General features: G+C 43.4%; 2 protein-coding genes across 2 annotated transcripts; one reads left to right on the forward strand and one right to left on the reverse strand.

Annotated features, from left to right (window-relative positions):
- The first annotated feature begins 231 nt into the window (after positions 1–231).
- On the forward strand, positions 232–10,321 carry LOC121548888 (tripartite motif-containing protein 54). The gene is made up of 8 exons (XM_041860526.1): positions 232–450; positions 2,585–2,760; positions 4,503–4,680; positions 6,596–6,691; positions 7,138–7,371; positions 8,868–8,890; positions 9,266–9,390; positions 9,670–10,321. Exons 1-8 carry the CDS (start codon positions 280–282, stop codon positions 9,771–9,773), a joined length of 1,107 nt encoding a protein of 368 aa, XP_041716460.1. The 5' UTR covers positions 232–279; the 3' UTR covers positions 9,774–10,321.
- Positions 10,322–10,848: 527 nt separating this feature from the next.
- LOC121548887 (UI) lies at positions 10,849–15,410 on the reverse strand. The gene is made up of 2 exons (XM_041860525.2): positions 14,537–15,410; positions 10,849–14,079 (listed from the first exon to the last, which is right to left on the reverse strand). Exon 2 carries the CDS (start codon positions 14,048–14,050, stop codon positions 13,553–13,555), a length of 498 nt encoding a protein of 165 aa, XP_041716459.1. The 5' UTR covers positions 14,051–14,079; positions 14,537–15,410; the 3' UTR covers positions 10,849–13,552.
- Positions 15,411–15,917: the final 507 nt, after the last annotated feature.

Below are 15,917 nucleotides of genomic sequence, written 5' to 3' on the forward strand. Positions count from 1 at the left end.
CTACCACGCTCCTGGTTTGTGTTTTGGATCTGGGGTTAGGAATCCCAGTGGGCCAGAGTGGCATGCAGTTGGACAGTAACCGAGAACAAACAGCGGCTAAATATATCTCCCTGTCAAGGAGGGTCTCTAAGCTGTTGGAGAGACAGGCAGTGAGATCGAGGGATAGAGTGATAGAGAAAGAGGAGAGGCACAGGAAGCTCCCCAGTTCTTTCTTCTTGAGAGCTTCACAGATTCAGAGCTTCAGAAAGACTCAGAGCTTCACACAGTCCAGTGTTTGGGATGAACTTTGCGCTGGGCTACAAACCTGTGCAGCTGGAGGATTCGAGCACCATGGAAAACCTGGAGAAGCAGCTCATCTGCCCCATCTGCCTGGAGATGTTCACCAAGCCTGTGGTTATACTGCCCTGCCAACACAACCTCTGCAGGAAGTGTGTCAACGACGTCTTCCAGGTAAGAGGGGAGGACGTTTTTTTGCATCACTCTCCTGTTCTGAGGCCATGTGTAGTCCATTAGTGGTCCAGCAGTGGTCTGTGATTTTGGAGCCATGATTCCACTGTTTCCAGGTGCTGAGCAGAGTACATGTCTTATGAGTAGTGCTGTTTAGCTTCGACTGCCCATGACACCCATAGTTACTTGTGAAAGTAAAAAATACACAGTGAGGTGTTATGGCTCTAAGGGGGATCACAGTGTTAGAGCAGAACATGATCTCTATTTATCATGGCATAAACCGGGCCTTGGAGAGCCATTCTTTGTACAATCATATCAGTTACTCTCAAAGACCATGAAGGGGGACTCATACCATACACTGAATGTACAAAACATTAGAAAAATATTGAGTTTCACCCCCTTTTGCCCTCAGAACAGCCTCGATCCGTCGGGGCATGGACTCTACAAGATGTCGAAAACATTCCACAGGGTTGTTGGCCCATGTTGACTCCAATGTTTCCTACAGTTGTGTCAAGTTCAATGGATGTCCTTTGGGTGGTGGACCATTCTTGATACACACAGGAAACTGTTGAGTGCAAAAAACCCAGCAGCGTTGCAGTTCTTGACACACTCAAACCGGTGCGCCTGGCACCTACTACCATACCTTGTTCAAAGGCACTTAAATATTTTGTCTTGCCCATTCACCCTCTGAATGGCAAACATACACAATCCATGTCTCAATTGTCTCATGGCTTAAAAATCCTTCTTTAACCTGTCTCCTCTACACTGATTGAAGTGGATTTAACAGGTGAAATCAACAAGGGATCATAGCATTCACCTGGTCAGTCTATGTCGTGTTCCTAATGTTTTGTACACTCAGTGTATATACAAAACAGACATTACTGCAATAGTGTGTTCAGATTCCCACTCCCTCACCAGTTTGAGTGTACTAAGAACTGCAAAGCTGCTGGGTTTTTCACGCTCAAGAGTTTCCCGTGTGGATCAAGAATGGTCCACCACCCAAAGGACATACAGCCAACTTGACACAACTGTGGGAAGCATTGGAGTCAACATGGGCCAGCAGCCCTGTGGAACGCTTTCAACACCTTGTAGAGTCCATGCCCCGACTAACTGAGGCTCTTCTGAGGGCAAAAGGGGATGCAACTCAATATTAGGAAGGTGTACCTAATGTTTTTTTACACTCAGTGTATATCTTTGGTCCTGTTGAACCCTTCAATTGACTGTTCGAACTCAAGGAGCCATTCAGATATGAGAGACTCCAACAGCTGCCTCAGTCCTGGGGGAGAGAGAGGATGCAACAAGCTCTGCCTCTCAGGTCGTGGCCTTTAGTGGAAAGCAACAGAGACTGGTGGGAGGAGCTATATGGGGACGGGGTCATTGTAATGGCTGGAATGGAAATATGAAATGGTATCAAACATATGGAAACCACATATTTGACTCCGTTCCATTGATTCCATTCCAGCCATTACAATGAGCCTGTCCTCCTATAGCTCCTTCCACCAGCCTTCTCTGGTGGAAAGTGGTCTACTCATCACAGACCAAGACAGGATACATTTCACTTATTTATAGTAATTACTAACTACTCCACATAGTCGGAACTATTTAGCCTTATTCAATATAAACATGTCTACGGTGTCCACAGCCTTAATCACTTTTGGTTGAGGTCTTTGTCATGAAGTATCGACTGTAGAGGATCATATCTGCTGGTGTGCAAGGAGAAGCTCTGAGAAGTTTGTTGCCAGGCAACAAGACAAACCAATATTTAGTGGCAGGTGGATGGATCAGTGGCTCCGTAGATTAACGTTAGTTTCTGTGTGAAAGGTCCCTCACACTGACTGACATGATCATGGGTTGTGGGTCTATCCTGGCTAAGCTGTCTAGCAATGTCAGTCTTCTTGATATCATATCACCTTTGAGGCCTTAAAGAGGTGTGTAACTCAGTGGTAGGTCACTTTGTACCCAGTGTTAAGCACTGCTCAGTGCAGAATCATGTTTTGGTTTCCTCTTGAGTACACAACATACAGTATCTGTGTCAAACAGCTGTTGTCCATATCCTCCCTTAACTCCTCAATACCCCCAGTTAGAGTGATGCTTTACCCTTTGACTCCACTACCCCCCTCTGACCCTCCCCACCCAGGCTGCCAACCCCCTGTGGCAGTCTCGAGGGTCCAGGTCTATGTCCACGGGGGGGCGGTTCCGCTGCCCGTCATGTCGTCACGAAGTGGTGTTGGACCGTCATGGTGTGTATGGCCTACAGAGGAACCTGCTAGTAGAGAACATCATAGACATCTACAAACAAGAAGAGTCCAGCAGGTCAGGTGTGTGTGTGTGTGTGTGCGTGTGTGTGTGTGTCTGTGTCTGTGTGTGTAAGGGGTACGTGACTGCTTTCTGTAAGTATCCACCTGAACCAGAATGCTCACCAAATGTCAACATCATCCATACAACGTGCCTTCACACTTCTGCTGACCTCTGTTGACTTGTCATGTCAACAATAGCCATGTCAACAGTAGCCATGAGCACAAGGCATGTGCTACTACTACAACCTTAGGTGAACTCAGCCATGAAATATTGCTTCCAAAATATTCACCGCTCATGCAACAGACCTAGGCATCTGTTTTTATTCTAATGGTGTCACTAGAGCTTCTGTGTGTGTTCATCAGCTGTGTCATTTTAACATACCAGGAATATGGAAACCTCAGTCCCTGGCAGTCCTCAATGTTGGTGTTATAACAAGCACACTTTATCGCTGCCTCGATGGAGTGGTAAACATGAGAACCATATGTCCTCTTGTGGCATTGACACAGCTACAGACGTGTGATTCTGGGGGTTAAGTACCATAGATTTTATATTTGGGAAGTGCTGCAATTACTGTAGGTGCATTGTATTACCATTCTAGGGTTAGGGTTAGTACTTTTATCCTACTTTCTATCCTAATCCTACCACTCTTTGGACCTGTATGGTGCTGGATGTCGGCTCCGTCTGGCTTTCAACTTATTCCAGAAAACCGAGTGCCTTCAAACACATCAAAAAAAATAAAGACATTAAGTTACATATTTAAAAAAAGAAACAAAAAAGGTATATACCACGAAGTTACTTCAATGCCGTAAAACAGACAATAGCCTAACATTTCCAGGTGAATAGGTGATCCTATAGCAGTAACCTCAAGCGGTGGGGGTGGGGGTGAGGTCAAGAATCTGGAGGAAGTGTATGGAGCTGTTCGAAATAGGATACCATCGGGCAGTAATGTCTGTTTACCAGTAGAGAGCAGTACTGTAATTTATTACTACTGGGTGTTGTAAAAGCGCATTACGGCCCTATTTAAAAGCCCTTGGTATTTTTGGCTGTAAACAAACGAACAATTTATATTCCATCGCTGAATGTGTAGTATGTGGTATATATTCGTTCAACGACAGAAATAGGACCCATCTCTGAGTACACAGTCTCACTTTGTATAGAAGGCCACTGGGTGGCAGTCTTTTCCAATATATATATCGTTTGGAAACCTGTAGCAATATTACAGCTTTTTCATGCCTTGTCACTTGACACGATAAATATAAAATATAATATAATTACATCAAGGGAAGTACTTTTGGTCTGTAACACAGATTTGAGCTATATGAACAATCTATCTAATTACACTCGAAATTATATTCCTCAATTACATTTATCGACTTTGTAAATTGGCTTGCAGTTATATTATAGCATCTCAACCCAGCAGAGCAACGGAGAGAAATGAAACATTACCAAAGCTAGTTCATCATCAGCTGTTCCAGTGACTGTGAAACGAAGAGTGGACTTTTCCCCTGGAGAATGGTGGTCAATAGCTGTAAATTACATATGAGGTAAACTGTTGGTGAAATCCCCTAATTCCTTGTAAGGGCTGTTCCCATAAGGATATTTCCTCTGTCATGGACAGAAGTGATGAGTCTCATAAGACAGAGGCATCTGTGTGTGTGTGTGTGTGTGTGTGTGTGTGTGTGTGTGTATGTGTGTGTGTGTGTGTGTGATTGAGTGTCTCTATAACAGGTAATTCCTTTACTTCTGTGTCCCTGCAGGCCCCTGAACCCCACCAAGCTGGAGCAGCAGCAGCTGATGTGTCAGGAGCATGATGAGGAGAAGATCAACATCTACTGCCTGAGCTGTGAGACGCCCACCTGCTCCATGTGCAAAGTGTTTGGCCAGCACAAGGACTGTGAGGTGGCCCCCTTGCAGAACGTCTACAAGAGACAGAAGGTAAGGAAACACCCTGACTCAGGGCCAAGGGTCTGATTGTGATGTCACTCTATATCCGAGTGGCGCAGTGGTCTAAGGCACTGCATCGCAGTGCTAGCTGTGCCACTAGAGATCCTGGTTCGAATCCAGGCTCTGTCATAGCCGGCTGCGACCGGGAGACCCATGGGGCGGCGCACAATTGGCCCAGCGTCGTCCAGGGTAGGGGAGGGAATGGCCGGCAGGGATGTAGCTCAGTTGGTAGAGCATGGCGTTTGCAACGCCAGGGTTGTGGGTTCGATTCCCACGGGGGGCCAGTATGAAAAATAAAAGTAAATAGAAAAATAATGTATGCACTCACTAACTAACTGTAAGTCGCTCTGGATACGAGCGTCTGCTAAATGACTAAAATGTAGGCTGTCTGTCTTCCTGTCTGTTAGATCGTCCTTACAATGAAAATGAATTATCCCATATAACAGCTTACTTACTTTGTCACTCTCTATTCATCATGTCCCCCAGAGAGAGATTTGAATGTTATTTAAAGTGGTGTGTGTGTGTGTGTGTGTGTGTGTGTGTGTGTGTGTGTGTGTGTGTGTGTGTGTGTGTGTGTGTGTGTGTGTGTGTGTGTGTGTGTGTGTGTGTGTGTGTGTGTGTGTGTGTGTGTGTGTGTGTGTGTGTGTGTGTGTGTGTGTGTGTGTGTGTGTGTGTGTGTGCTGAGTGTAGTGACAGCAGACAGATGTATTGAGTTGTGGCTGTCCTGCGGGGGTTCTCACACTGTGCGGGCCGGGTCTCACCTCACATGCATGCACACACACGCGCAATGGCCCTGTCAGCCTGGTGGCACGACAACAGCTAATGTTGTATATCACACCCCTGAGTCGTGTGCAGCATTCGTGTCTGTCTGTCCTTCATGTGGACAAACACACATACACAGCGGTGCCCTGGTCTGCTGCCACTAATTTCTACTCCCAACCTTTCTCCCTCTAACTCACTCACTATAAACTCTCATGCCAAACTGGTCATCTCACTCCCCTCTCTCTCAAATCTCCTCCACCTCTGGCCATGCTGTGTACTGTCGGCCCAAGCAGAGAGAGGCATGCCTGAACATTAGCTCCTATAGTTCTCCCTGGCACTCTCTCTCTCTCTCTCTCTGAGTGACTCATCCATCCACAGCACTGGGACTTGAGTCATTCTCCTCTGAGCTCAAGTCAGAGGCTCAGCTCCTCCCTTGCTGCTGGCTGCCCGCTAACTAGCTCTTCTCTCCAGCATTAAGGTGAACGTTGACTAATATCAAAGTGAGAGTCCGTCTATACCAGCCTGGAGGACACCATATGGTGGGACTCAACTGAAGGTCACTTGTTAAGGATGGACAATGTGTCTGGCTGTTGCGTAATACTAAAGACGAACGCCACCCACACAAACATGATACATACAGTTGAAAGTTTACATATGTACTATATCTACTTACATAAGCTAAAACAGTATGAATGGACCATAGCAACAGACATGTTATTGAGCAGATGGCTTTGGTGACATTTTTCTTTGCACTCATTGCTCACTCAATGTTTTATGCATTGTTAAAAAACAACACTTTAAATATTTCAATTTTCACAATTGTATGAACTACCACCTAATGCAGGGTTTCCCAAGCCTCTACTCGCACCCTAACCCTAACCCCCCCATTAAAATAGTAAACTAATCATCAAGCCTTTGAGAAATTGAATCCGGTGTGCCAGTTTAGGGTTAAAACTAAAATGTGAAACGTCTGGGGGGGGCCCGAGGAGAGGGTTGGGAAACCCTGACCTAATGTGTTAGTGCAGGGTTGGAACAAAAGCCTTCTTATCCTTTAGTCCTCCAGCAGGACCAGGGTTGATGACCACTGGTGTAGTGAGTACATTTGAGACATTGACTCATCATGCTCTGTTGTGATTGGCTATAGACGGAGCTGAGCGACAGCATCACCATCTTGGTGGCGGGGAACGACCGTATCCAGGCCCTCCTCTCTAAAATGGAGGAGATCTGCAGGACAATCCAGGTGAGAATGTCACCCACTACAACCACTCACACTTCTCACCTCACAGTCACAATCACTCACTGTGGGGTCACCACACACACTACTCACATCACTGTGAAGAACATGTTGTATTGTAATAACTAGCATGAATAAATAGTAATACATGATTTATAAACTATTGATACGCTGAACAAAAATATAAGCGTTACATGTAAAGTGTTGGTCCCATGTTTCATGAGCTGAAATAAAAGATCCCAGACATTTTCCATATGCACAAAAATCGTATTTCTCTCAAATGTTTGGCACAAATTTGCTTACATCCCTGTTAGTGAGCATTTCTACTTTGCCAAGATTATCCATCCACCTGACAGGTGTGGCATATCAAGAAGCTGTACAAATGTATAAGCATTTATAAAGGCTTATTCATGAAAGTTATTATAAAGTGTTCAATGGGTGTCTGTGTGCAGGAGAACGGGCGTCGTCAGAAGCAGAGTCTGTGTGATAAGTTTGACGGGCTCTATGCCATCCTGGAGGAGAGGAAGGAGGAGTTGGTGGGGATGATCAGCCACCAGCAGGATGACAAGCTGGGTTACGTCCACTCCCTCATGCGTCGCCACGGAGACCACCTGGAGGGTTCCGTCAAGCTGGTGGGGACAGCCATCCAGTCCATGGAGGAGCCACAGATGGCCGTGTTCCTACAGGTAGGCACTATGGATGGAACACTAGCCCTGAACCTGGGTGCACTGTCTGGCCTCAGTAACTCGACCTGGGGTGTGTACCGGTATGTCTTTGAATGGAATGGAATGATGGTCATTCCAGCACGATTACCGGTATATGTTAAGATATACCTTCTTGAGCAGAAAATTTGCCTGTTTCAGCCCCTCGGAAACTGCACTAGAATCAGAGTTGACTGTAATATGATCAGTTGTTTGATCAATAGCTCTGCCCAATCCACATGAGACATGATAAGGCATAAAGTAATAACAGTGATGATGAGTCACAGACACCATAGAGACTATAGTCCCCCCCTCTCACCCCTGACCTGAACAAATGACAGTCTACATCCTGTACATGCTGGGACCGGGGTCATTGATATGCCCAAAGATGCAGTAAAGGATCCTTTCATCCTTTAACTCAGGTTTAGAGAAACCACTATCGATGATCAATGGGGTGTCATGCAGTGCTTCGCCCTCTCTGGCTTCGCCGTATCGAGCAGGGGAGGAGTGATGAGTAGAAAGCCCAGCAGGGGAGTCGGCGGGGACACTGCTTTTAAAAACACCCCTAGGAACTCTGGTCCTGTGATTCTCTGATCACGCACACTGTAACCCTGTGGAGGTGATTGACACCGCTCTCCATCAATACACTGGAAGCATCCTCTGGAGTTCCAGCCCCAGGGGTCAGGCATTGATCAACTGGTGACAAACCTACACACACACACACACACACCTACCTCCCCTGCGGGGGACTCCTGCCTCATTCTTTGACTGCTGGCCTACTGGCCTTCAATACAATGTAATAGAGCAAGGTGGGACGACGTGCCCCTGCTGCAGACCGCAGGTAGTTTAAACCCCCGCCAGGCGAGAGATAGATGGTGCCATTCATGCCATTCATCCAACACTCCTCTCCTCCATGCAGGTCCCTTGCTTTATAAAAAGCTACAGATTGAGTGAAGGCTCACAATCTAAGTGTCTCTTTATTCAACTCCTTCATTGTCCATGCTACAAGCACTTTGTTTTGTCAACCGATTTAGGGCTCTATTCAATCTGTAAACCTGAGTGATACAGATCCCACAATAGAAATGTCAAAGTAATTTCCGATTGAGCCGACATATGCAGCGTTTACTGTGAATGCAGTCTCCGCTAAAGCGGAAACATTGCCTTTAAATTTCAATCACGCTGTAAATCTGAACTTCCGCGATGCGGATTGAATAGAGCCCTAACTGTTAGCGCTAGCGTGAGTGTCAGTGTCAGGACCGTGGCAGGTGCACGTTTTATGAATGACTCAAACTGAGCGAGTGATTCAGAAGATCGAGAGAAGAGGATGCTATAGAAATTAAATGAATTGTAAATGAATAAAAATAATATAAAACTCTACAAACTTATTCTAGAGTATATATAGCACTAATTTACCTCAGAAATTGAAGTGCAGGAATTGAAACTACACGCAATAGCCTACTGATCATTTATTTTCTCCACAGAGCATCAAAGATATATTTAAACAGTAAGTAAAATTCTTATTTTCATCTGTTTAGTGTTCCATTCTGCTTCTTATGGGGTGTTTAGCTGGAAAGTCACAAATTGCATTACATTCACTAACACAAGCACTAAAATAAACTAACACACCAATTGCAGTGACTGTAAACTGAAAGTAACTGCATGAGAGATGTGTGTGGTTTGCAGTTATGTGTGATTGCTGCCTGCTGATAGCTAATGCATCATAATGAAGCTATCCACCTGTAGAGTTATCGAGCAGACCTACCCAGCCTGCGTCACTACCAGCCACAGGGGACGGGGGACGGGGGACGCTGCCATCCATTGCTGTCGTCACCTATTTGTTTGTCTCTGAGTTGTGACCTCCCCACTGCGTCCTTGTCAGGATCTCTGCCACTGCCAAGGCGTCCAACATGGAGCGTCCAGAGCCGGGTTATGAGAGCATGGCCCATTTTGTCGTCAACACAGAGGATGTGGCAGACATGCTAAGGACCATTGACTTCAACACAGGTAGGGCCTCAGGTATCTGTACAATACGACCATATATGGAGAGTTTGGCCATTAAGTATGAAAAAATGTATGCACTCACTAACTGTAAGTCGCTCTGGATAAGAGCGTCTGCTAAATGACTAAAATGTAAGGTTTCTCTATATTTGACTTTAGCCTCAGGTAAGTGACGTCAGTGACACATCATTAGCTCCAAACATTACCCCTGAAATCGCACGTTCAAGACCATTTCCCTTGTTTTTGTTGGTCTGTCTTAATGTGGTGCGCTGTATGTGGTCGCAGGTTCCCAGGGAGAGGATGGAGAGGATGGTTATGATCTGGATGAGGGGGGTCAGGACCTGGCATCACTGGCAGCGGTGGACGTAGACTATGGGAGATACCAGTAGTTGAAAAGGATCCCTCAGGTTAATATCAAAAAACAAACCAGCATATAGTATGCTGCTCCTCTGCTTTATTCCTGTACCCACATTTACAACATTTAGGCTACAAACCCAAAGGCTTTTATATATAGTTTCTTATGACATCAGTCTTAAACATTGCCCTAAAGGCTGAAATCAAGTGTTTCTTGTCCAGAATATGGATCACTTGTCTTGTTTACCTCACAGCATACTCATTTCAAATGGAAAGACGATGCATTATTTTTCCTCTGTGATCAATCAATTCCATATTCCCCTAGCTACCTCCAAATGTACAACGATCCATCTTAAAACCAAAGAGACCCTTCAGCCTCACAGCGTCACTGTAACATGCCAGAGATGAATAAACTGGAAGCACACATTTCATGAATGGCCACGGTCAGATATTCCAGCGCTGTTAAAAAGGCCAAAAGCTCTGCCTCCTGGTGCCTTGGGACCTCAGCTTGATAGGTAGTGAAGAATAGACCTTTCCTGCATCTCCAGGGACACACATACACACACACATACATCTGAGCCATGCTTTTGTAACCTGTTTCATTACTTATAATACATAGTTAGAAATAACATAGTTATAAATAACTATTGCCCCACCTTGCATGTGCTGGGTATTTTTGGGTTGTTGTAGATAAATGGACCTGACCCAGAGTGCTCAAAGGAGCTGACCTTGTCACTGGGGCTGTCGACCCCTGATTGATTGATTGATTGAAGGAAGGGGGGATAACAGAGCCGGGACAGGGAGTAATTTATTGAGAATTCTGGTGGGATGATGAAGATGTGTGTATGTGTGTGTGAACACCACAGTGAGAGTTTCCTGACTATGAATGGAGACAGAACACTGGAGGCCGTCAGACATGGATCAGAGGTTGACGCATGTCGTTTTCTGGCAACAAGCTGTTCCAACATCAACTCTTCACACTACAAGAAGGATAAGACAGAACAGAATGGCCAATTCCATGATCCGTGACATGTACATTAATCAAATCAAGCTTTATTTATACAGCACATTTCAGACATGGAATGCAACGTAATGTGCTTTACAGGAAAAACAAACAAAAAAACAATGAAAATAAAAGGTGAAATATTTTCTACACAACAAACATAATATAAAAGACAAAAGAATGACACAAACTGATCTTTTCTTTTAATCAGGGTTCTTCCAGTCAAGAAAGGACTACTTATAGTGGGTTTATGGTAATCCCCTGCACACATCCATCCAGAGTATTGAAGTTTGCCTTTACCATTCTGCTGTCAACTGGTTTTGCTGTCCACAGGATTTACATTGTGTGAATTACAGATCTGCAACAGAGCATAAAGATCAAACACCACACTGTGGAAGGCCTCCCTTTCCACCCACCAGATATACTCTATGTAGAAAAACCTGTGTATTGTGTGTAAATATGATAAACTAAGAATAATCAAATTAAATGTATACCACTGTTGGTTTGAATTGTGCATGTTGTAAAGTAGGACGAATACATTGTTGTGTCATGTTTTTATCTCACCTCACACTCCTACTAGAGCTTTAACCGAAAGGTTGCATGTTCGAATCCCTGAGCCAACTAGGTGAAATCTGTCTATCTGCCCTTGAGCAAGACATAACCCTAATAGCTCCACGTCGCTGTCAATAATGGCTGATCTCTGGCTGTGACCCACTCTCCCAGGTTCTCAGGGGGAGTGGGATATGCAACAACAACAAAACATCTAATTCCCTTGTACATGTGTGAAACAGGACATGTTGACTACCTCTTCATCTTACAACAACCTTAACAAGTTCCACAAGTATGAATAATATTGTAGAGACCGAAGCAGCTTAAAGACTAATCATGAAAGTGTATGATGACAAAATTTAATGATCTGACTGTATAGTATATGCACATTTTAGCCTCAGCTTACAAAATGGTATATATATATATATATATATATATATATAAAAATCTCATTATGATATACCCCCTCTCCTTTTTTGAGCAAATGTTTGTGTTACCAACCCTGATCTTGAGCTACAGCTGCTGCTTTGATCTCCAGTGGGATTTGAGGTGGTGTTAAGAATTAGTCATTGAATGTATCTATGGTGTTAACAAAGAGAGGAACAAGGCAGCAGATCCACCACCATACTGACTGTCTGAGTCATAGAAACACCAGGCTGGGTGGCATTTTGATGAGCTCGCACAAGTTCGCAGAGACTCTCACCAACCATCACACCATTATGTTGGCTTCCACACGTTATGCTTTTAAAAAGAAGAGAGGCAACTGCTGTAAAGTTCAATTTAATGAGAGTTAAAGGCGATAACTGCAATGAGTGTTTGGCCATGGAGGTTAGATATTTGGCCATAGGGGTTTTGCAATGAGTGTTTAGCGAGAGTTTAAGTAACTATGCAAGGAGTTTATTTGAATTTCAATAGGGAAGAGGATCTTCAGCAGCATCTGTTTACAGATGTAGGAATAAATTATTTTGGTAGTTTATTCAGCAGAATAGTTTCCTTTATTACATTCACTACTGTAAGAGACTATGACACACTCAACTGACATTTTTCAGAACTTTTTTATTAAAAAATATAAAGGGCAAAAAAGCTTTTCTTTACTGCTAAACCATGTGATCATACAATATGTCCATGATTAGGGCTTTGACAAAACAGTGAACATAAAATGAACCCTTACATTTTTTTCTTAGTTGTTTGTTTAACGTCAGCATGCTAGGTACAGTATAGAGGATAGTGTACTTGCTTGGATGGAAAGATAATACAGAGAGTGGAAGTGGTGTTAAGTGTAGGATATGTTCACTTTGTCTCAGATTAGAATGGAGATTAGTTGTATCACAGAAACCTTCGGGCAATGCCAGACCACATACCTGAAACAATGTGAAAAGGCTTCTTCTGCTGGCTAGATGGCTGCCTGCCAAGTGAGCTAACAAACCAAGGGCAAATCGATAATCACCATAAATTAAACAATTGGCATACAGTAAATACAGTAATGAAATGACAATATTACTTGAGTGCTTTACCTGATTAGTTTTAATCTATGCCGGTGTTCAATGTTATTCCATCTTTTTCAGTTATTGAACAAAAATAAATCTCAGGAAAAGGACTCAATGTACCTATATTGACGATCGTTGTCCCTTAAAGTCATCAACAAAATGAGTCACACAACTGACCATTGAAAGATCACATATTGGTAGCCAATATCAATTTACACAGCATTATTTTCCTCCAATGTGTTATAAAAGGCCTATAACATTTATTGCTGGAAACAATGATTAGCCTACCTGTCTTTGTTATTTAGCTAGTACGAACCATTTAGGCTACAACTAACAAAACATGTTGCACTTATTCCACATGAGGGCAACTTGTAACCCAATTTGATTCTGGCAATATTATTGTTGTAGGCCAACTACAATGCTCCGGACATCCAAAGGTGAGAATACACAACAGAGGTGTGAGATCCGGAGTATTCACACTATGCCATATCTCTGGGAATAGTTGTCAAGGCGCCACATTATGATTCCCTTGTAGATGGGGTCTTGGCAGTCAATCATTTATAGCCGTTGATTTTTAAAGGCTTTTTGGACAGGTGGGGGAAGTTATTTTTATGCACAGGTAGTGTCTTATGATGACGAATGGCAGAGAAACCAACGGTTAAATACAAAGAAAAAGCTAAACTAATTCGTAGGTCTGAGAGTGCCAGGGGCTTTGTTGTTTTCTGTGAGTTGTTTTATCTTGATGTTTTCTCCCTTGTTGACGACACTTGCTGTATCACTTTCCAACTTCATCTAGATACTTGCGGTTTAACTCCGCTTGCTCCTTCTGACTCTCGATCCTCGCCATTTCGATCATATTTCTCAGAAGGTGGAAAGTGAGGTCGATGGAGATTGGGGGGTCATTGTTTCTCTTGGTCATCTCTACGAGGTCTTCCAGGCTGTTGCCCTCCTCAAGTGCGCGCTGCTCCTCCAAGGGCGGCAAACTGCGCGCCAGGTGACCAAGACCCCTCGAGCCCAGGGGCGTCACCTCAAAGGGAAACTGTGGATGGAGACCTGCCTGCAACCGGGGATTTCTTTGCAAATACCTCAGTATCTTTTCACCTATAAGGTAGGAAACTGCGTTATCGCCTGCCTTCAGCAACACCTCGTCCAGCTGACTCTTGTAGCCATGGCCGTCGAACATTGCCAGGTCCCGTGGTCTACAGACACTGTGGGGGATGTGAGAGCTGAGGAGAACAGTGGCAAGGAGCAGGATCAGGGGAACAGGCTTCATAGTGCTGGACAGACGAACAAAACGGTGCCCTGTTACGGAGAGATGTGTACAAATATTAGGAAAAAGCACTAGAACTCAAAGTACACTAAAACTTTGAATTGCACGTATTTAACAATTGTGTTCAAAGCAAAAACAAATAGGCTATCACATTCTTACTAAAATTAGTCTAAAGGCAAGCTTAACGTACACAGTAATAAACAACAAACGTAACAAAATATTATGTTTCTCTTTACATTAAAAACATATGCATATGAGCAGGCTATTTATAGGCGTGGTTAATTGGCACACAATGGATACATACATCGTTGAGTTACTGAAACAAGCATGCACATGCTTCTTCAGCTTTGTAAATATGTAAATTAAACATAAATAATTGTTTTGATGATACAAAAATGACCCAACGAATTGCTGTGTGTCCTTGATATTCTGAATTCAGCATCACAAACTAAAAAGGTGAAACAAAAGAAAGCTAAATAAACCACTTACCGGTACTTTGTCTCCTGATGCCGAAAAAGTTGCACACCGGCTAGAAAAGTGTCAATTGAGACCCCGGTCCGAAAAGCCCCGATAAATGGCGATTGGAGAACGCCTCTTTCTTAAGGGTTATATACATCCAAGACCATTCCATTGACGTCAGTGCAAGTGCATAAACTGCTTGTAAATGAGGCGACTCCGTTTGATGTAAAGGCTAGTGTTTTGAGGGACAGCTTATTATGCTTAAGTTAGCCTACCTCAACCTGTCACATTATCCTTAATTAAGTCCGCAAGGCAAAAGCAGTTAGTTTCACACGGTGTTGGTATGCCTCCAGTGAAACTAAAACAACAGAACGCACCGCAAAAAACCAACACATTTACTTACTAAAAACAACCAATTATGGAAGTTATAACTAAGTGATTCGTCAAGGTGTAAAGCTGCTCCATGTACCATGAATCTGTACTCTGAATAAACTAGTCTAGAAATGATGAACCGTTGTCGTGATGCCTTTATGCATGGTTTAACATCTTAGCGAGGCAGAGCAGACGGGAAACGTGCAGAGGGCGCAGAGGGACTTGTCCATGGTACTGAAAAGGTTTATGCGCGTGATGCAAGTGGATTCTAAATTAAAACTACACAAAATATTGGAATATGTTATATTTATCTGATACAATCCGAGAGCTGTACAGATTACACTTAATATTATGACTGTAGGCTTATTAATGCATTGAAAACTAATTTAAACCACCCCAATGTGCCACCCCCATGTATTTCTGTCAGATAAATATTTTCTATAACGAACTAAATGTATCTTTACAGAAATAGCCAGGCTAATGGATTTGTCTGTTTGGTCCCCCAGCTATTTTTCTAACACATTTTTTTCGCTTGGAGAAGTGTGGCACATTCAACAATGGTGCAAAGTTGGGTCAAAGCCACCCATGATGTCTCCTTTTAAACAGAAGTTAACGAAATAATTAGATATGAAAGAAATGGCAAACATGGCTTTAATATTACAATTCCTTGTACATTTTAAAAGTACAATGTATACAATTTAAGATTAATACAAAATAGTAACATTTTATGTTTAATACTACTGGTAATGTCACAAATTGTTTAACAGCAGACTAAGTCATTGTATGTATACTGAACAAAAATATAAACGCAACATGCAACAATTTCAAAGTTTTTACTGAGTTACAGACGAAATCAGTCAATTGAAATAAATTCAATAGGCCCTATTCTATGGATTTCACATGACCTGGAATAAAGATAAGCATCGGTTGGTCACAGATACCTTATAAAACAAGGTAGGGGCGTGCATCAGAAAACCAGTCAGTGTCTGGTGTGACCACCATTTGCCTCATGGATTCGCATAGAGTTGATCAGGCTGTT

The sequence above is a fragment of the Coregonus clupeaformis genome, chromosome 33, assembly GCF_020615455.1.
Source record: "Coregonus clupeaformis isolate EN_2021a chromosome 33, ASM2061545v1, whole genome shotgun sequence".
In the NCBI taxonomy this organism is placed as follows: domain Eukaryota; kingdom Metazoa; phylum Chordata; class Actinopteri; order Salmoniformes; family Salmonidae; genus Coregonus; species Coregonus clupeaformis.

What these genes read in the sequence shown, in the direction of transcription:
- LOC121548888 (XM_041860526.1), top strand. Translation starts at nt 280, where the DNA reads ATGAACTTTGCGCTGGGCTACAAACCTGTGCAGCTGGAGGATTCGAGC. An exon ending in GTGTCAACGACGTCTTCCAG is followed by an intron (nt 451 to 2,584) that starts GTAAGAGGGGAG and finishes CTCCCCACCCAG; the next exon opens with GCTGCCAACCCCCTGTGGCA. An exon ending in ACGTCTACAAGAGACAGAAG is followed by an intron (nt 4,681 to 6,595) that starts GTAAGGAAACAC and finishes GATTGGCTATAG; the next exon opens with ACGGAGCTGAGCGACAGCAT.
- LOC121548887 (XM_041860525.2), bottom strand. Translation starts at nt 14,050, where the DNA reads ATGAAGCCTGTTCCCCTGATCCTGCTCCTTGCCACTGTTCTCCTCAGC.